This window comes from Octopus bimaculoides, chromosome 11, assembly GCF_046866305.1.
Source record: "Octopus bimaculoides isolate indiv1 chromosome 11, ASM4686630v1, whole genome shotgun sequence".
In the NCBI taxonomy this organism is placed as follows: domain Eukaryota; kingdom Metazoa; phylum Mollusca; class Cephalopoda; order Octopoda; family Octopodidae; genus Octopus; species Octopus bimaculoides.
Genome location: NC_142938.1, coordinates 83,001,669 through 83,006,668, shown reverse-complemented (window position 1 = coordinate 83,006,668; position 5,000 = coordinate 83,001,669). Strand labels below are relative to the sequence as shown.

General features: G+C 37.0%; 1 protein-coding gene across 1 annotated transcript in view; it reads left to right on the top strand.

Moving 5' to 3' along the window:
* Positions 1 to 2,099, top strand: part of LOC149133420 (uncharacterized) — an 18,719-nt gene extending 16,620 nt beyond the window's left edge. The window contains exon 4 of the mRNA XM_089360492.1: positions 1,752 to 2,099. Within this exon, the coding sequence (XP_089216618.1) occupies positions 1,752 to 2,029 (278 nt within the window). The 3' untranslated portion in view covers positions 2,030 to 2,099. The remainder of the gene's footprint in view (positions 1 to 1,751) is intronic.
* The last annotated feature ends 2,901 nt before the right edge of the window (positions 2,100 to 5,000 follow it).

The window sequence follows — 5,000 nt, the reverse complement described above, 5'->3', positions numbered from 1 at the left end:
ACCGCAGTGAAAGGAATAACACCGGGGTCGTTTAACAGGAATAACACCGGGGACGTTTAACATGTGAGAGCGACAAAACACTGCTCCAAAATCTATCCAAAAACATCGGGAATAAAGACATCAAATGGAGCCTAAGATAACTGACAAATTGCTGGACTATATCCGTGTAAGTAATACTCATTGAAATTTATTTTTATTTTCCGTTTGAAATTATGTATTTTAACTGTGTGTCATCTCCGACACTTGCATAACACGTGCAAACACGCTCGCCATACTGACAAAGTGCTGGGCTATACCCGAGCAAGTACAATTCATTGAAAGTCTTCAACTATAACAGTGTGAGAAATACTAAAATTTATTTCTATTTTCCAAATGAAATTATGTATTTTAACTGTCACCATTTCCATTGCTAGCACAACACGTGTATAGGGGTTCGCCACATTACGATCCAATCAACACCAAGCCATCTCCGTCCCCAAACACCATGCACAAAAAAATTAAAATAAATTAAATAATACCTATCTTATCCAACCAAGGATAACAATCGGGAAGTACGTACTTTAAACTTGTTACACAACAAGTATGAAAAACTACACGTTCAAAACCATTTAACATCAGAAAAGATCTGACCGGTACCCTACGAAAATGATGACCATCAAAATAAAGGGCCAGACGTTATTCCTCATGTCCCGCAAATAAAACTAAAAAAGCATAACTGGACACGTGAGGAATATATTTCAATCCTACGCGCTTAATTTACATCAGTGCTCTACCCACAAAACGAAAACACAACATATGCATATAAAATCTGGAGGAAAATAGCCTAGATAAAGATTTGTATACGGCAATGAACCCCAATAAATTAGCTAACATACGAAAATATATTCTCAAAACAACATAAAAATAAACTATCAGAAGCAGAAATAGAACACTTAAAAGGAAAAATACATCAGGAAAATGTAGATAGTAACCACACAGCAATGCCAAATAATATCATAAGCATTGGGACTGTAAAACACGAAGACAAACGTAACATTCCTCCCTCCCTAAAAAGCGAAGCAAATAACGAAAGACAGCAAACCCAGACCGTAATAATGAGCAAAATGCACCAAACCAGAACACCACCAACAAAAATATAAATGGGAAGGAATACAAAACAAATCTAAAATCTGGAAATAGTGAAGGTGAACCTAATGATTATGATACTCTAAAAATGAGCATGATCAAAGAACTGAAAGCCACAGGTCTCAGAATGGACCACCGAATGTACCTCCCAAAGATTAAAATTGATACTTAAACAGCATCAGTTAAAATAGCATAAACCTGGCCGTCACGGAACTAATAGGCAAAGAAATATGTGTCAATATGACAAGGCTAAATGATATAATATATGCAACAGCCACTGTGACCACAAAAGAAGCTGGATACTCCCTCAAACCAATCCAAACAGGAGTACGACCACCCCAAAAATACGCTGTGGATATCCAGAAAGAAAAAATAGAAAACAAGAGAAAAGATCTGACAATCCTTAACGAGACTAGTTAGACCTTCAGCCCATCTACAAAGAAATTATGGGTTACGTTGGTATGTCTTGTAGTTGCAGACCCTAGGATGTAACTATTTTATTTTTGTAGCAGAAATGATGATATATATATATATATATATGTGTGTGTGTGTGTGTGTGTGTGTGTGTTTGTATAAATTTAATTTCTGCCACTAATGTTTTTCTCTCTTATTTTCCCCTCCAACAGCTTTAAAACCCACTCATCAGGACGCTGGGATGCATCACTACCAGTTCCTACTGTATCCACAAAAACTCGATTCTGTCGTGCTAAACGGACAAATGGCAATGACTAGATTACTTGATGTTGAGAAATTTGAAACCAAGAACAATGTGATGCCCATAATGAGCTTTCAGTACCTCATTTCTGTAGAAAGACGTGCTTCAACGGCTTCTGATCTGATCAACCAAAGAATTAGTTGTTTGTTTATGATAATTTTAATATATTTTAACCAGTTACTATCGTAAATAGTCTACAGACGATTATATATATATACATATGAACAATAAACAATAAAGTGTTATATCTTCTTTTCAATATTCTTATTGTCATTCTGTGTTTGCTTTTCACGCGAGAAAGTAATGTGTGTGTAGGCAATGTGTTCTGTTGTTATAATTTATTATACTGCACTCTCTCTTACTCCTAGTTTCTGTATACAGAGTCCTGCGCTCCCTTACGTATTTCTCTGCATTTATTCTTCCATTAATTTTCATTTAGAAATCCTTTTATTCCAGAGATAATTTATTAACTCTCAGAGCTACGAAGCGGTGTGATGTCAGAACTGTAACGCGGCGTGTAGGCAGAATCGTTAGCAGCCCCCGGATAAAAATCATTTAGCAGCATTTTTCTCTCTTTTACGTTCTGTGTTCAAACAGCAGTGAGGCTGAGTTTTCCATTCATCCTTTCAGTGGGGAGGAAAAATAACTTCAAGTGAGCACTGGAATTGATCTAATCGACTACACCGCTTCCCCCTAATTTCGGGTCTTCTGCCTATAATAAAATGGATTATTATTATTACTGCGTGCTGGCAGAATCGTGAGCGCTCCGAACAAAATGATTGACGGTATTTCGTCCGTCTGTTCCTTCAGGGTGTCCCCTGAGGTTGACTTTGCCTTTTACCTTCTTAGTGTCGACGAAAGAACTTCCATTTCAGCTTCGACAAGTTCCCGCCACTACCATATTTCTGTGTAGACTCTGTTTCGACAGTAGAGAAGATTTATCTATCAGAAATAATTCTTCAGACTGGCATCAGTTCCTTTCTTGACGGGTTTTCATAATAACAGCTTCCCGGTTTACCTCCACTTTTACTGCTCCTTCCCCCCCTCCTCCCACTACACATTTTACGTTCTCAACAAAACACTTTATAAACACTACTCAAACACACATTCAGTCTAATCATTACATGAAAGGACCCTGAACTAAAACCAAACAAAGCGACTTCCACTGATATCATCTTTTTCATAAATCTCAAAACAGTGAGCTCTAAAATTACTGGCTTGGCCGAGATGTTCGTTCGGTTTTTTAAAGCGAAAATATGACAAAAGTCTTAAACACAAAGCGATTTATCTAACCAATCATTTAATTACCATTTCGTTTTAATATCATCTGCCATCTTGAGGGCTGATCCATTACAGGCATTCCTCGGCCTAAGTCGTTCTCGAATATACGTCGGTTTTCAGAAATAATATATGGTAAAATAGAAATCGAGTTAAGACATTTTACTCAACATTACGTGTGTCCGCTATAAATATTGGAATCGTAAAATCACTAGGAAAAAGTTAAAAGCACAAAAAATCATGTTACTCTCCAATAAATAAGAATAAAAGTACATAAAATCATGTTACACTACGTACAGAAACTGTTAAGATACACACCATAAAGTGGTATAGCTTAGTTATCGAAATCATGAAATCAGCTGTGTTATGTCATTTATCAGTCTTCCGGAATTCATATTGCACTGTAGTTGCAAAGTGTACCGCTAGGCGTCGTTGTCACTCGTGATTCTCACGATTGTTTTGAATTCAGATTTGTTTACGTCTGTTTATCTGCCACTTTCTCATTTTCATTCTCAGTCGTGCAATTATTTTGTTTCCGCCATTGCTCCTAAGAAAGTTCATGGTGAAAGTGTTAAGCGTCAGGCTATAACACTGGAAGATAAACTGGCTACGATAGAACGCCATGAAGAGGTGAAAAAAAGGTGGTAGAAATTGTACGATCTTTGGGGATGAAACGGACGATTGCATCGGCGTTTGTACATGATGGAGACAAGATTTTAGTACATATCAAATCCGAAACCGCAGGGATGAAGAAAACTGTCATCAATAAAAAGATAGGCAAAATCTTCGAAGAAATGGGAAGCCTTCTTTCTCTGAATTGTTAGGAGGAGAATTTCACAGATTTATTTGAAAAAAAGACAAGCAGGCCGTGACGAACGAGGATTTTAATAGAGCTTCACGTGCAGCAAAGTAAAGAAGAAGAGGAAGTCGAACCTAAGCCATGGCACGTTACCATTAAGAAAATGTAGCAAGCATTTGCATATATCGAAAAAGGTCATTCTATGTTCGAGGATATGGATCCAAATGCTCGACACTTTCCAAGATTATGGGGACTCGTCACGAAGATTTTGTTCCTTGTAATGTAATCCTTGAGGAAAAGAAGAAGAATGCAGTTCAAGGACCTCTCAACCGGTTTTTTTATGCGTATCGAATAACAAGAACAGCCAGAGTCAGCTGTTGATGTTGACGATCCACAGCTATCTACATCCGCCAACTTGTATGTACGTATTGGTAAATTCAAAATATTTTGGTTTTTATACTATTGCAAGATAATAATAATTACTGAATTTGTTTTTTAATCTTAAAAAAAGCATTTATTTTACCATATCTTATTGCAAACCGCATTCATAAATAAAGCCGCCGTAATGTTCGGTAAACAGTGCTAAATTATATTCGTGAATTTAGATGACTTTTTTCTTACTGCATTGTATTAAAAATTTAAATTATTTGTTTGTTAGCTTAAAATAAAATTTTAGTAACCAAGTATTATTAAAAATGCATTCAGAAATAAAGCACACAACTGGGAATGGTTATTATCGGTTTAGCCTAGGGACCAGTATATTCAGCCGAGCCTAGCCCAGAGACAAGTTTATTCGACTTACGCCATGCCTCCTGGAACCAATTAACGACGTAGGGTGAGGTATGACTGTATTTCCTACTCAAAGAATTTCCTGTCTTTACGGACAGGAAATTTTTATATCGGCTTTAGAATTGAAAGTTTGTCTGCTCAATTAACCTCGAAGAGATCGAAACAGATAGAAACGTGAAGGCGCAAGGTCGGACGAATAGGGAACGTACAGCAAAACGTACCAGCCAAGCCGAAGTACATTTCTTCTGCGTGTGCAAAGGAGTGTGCGATCTGGCCTTGTCGTAATGAAAGACA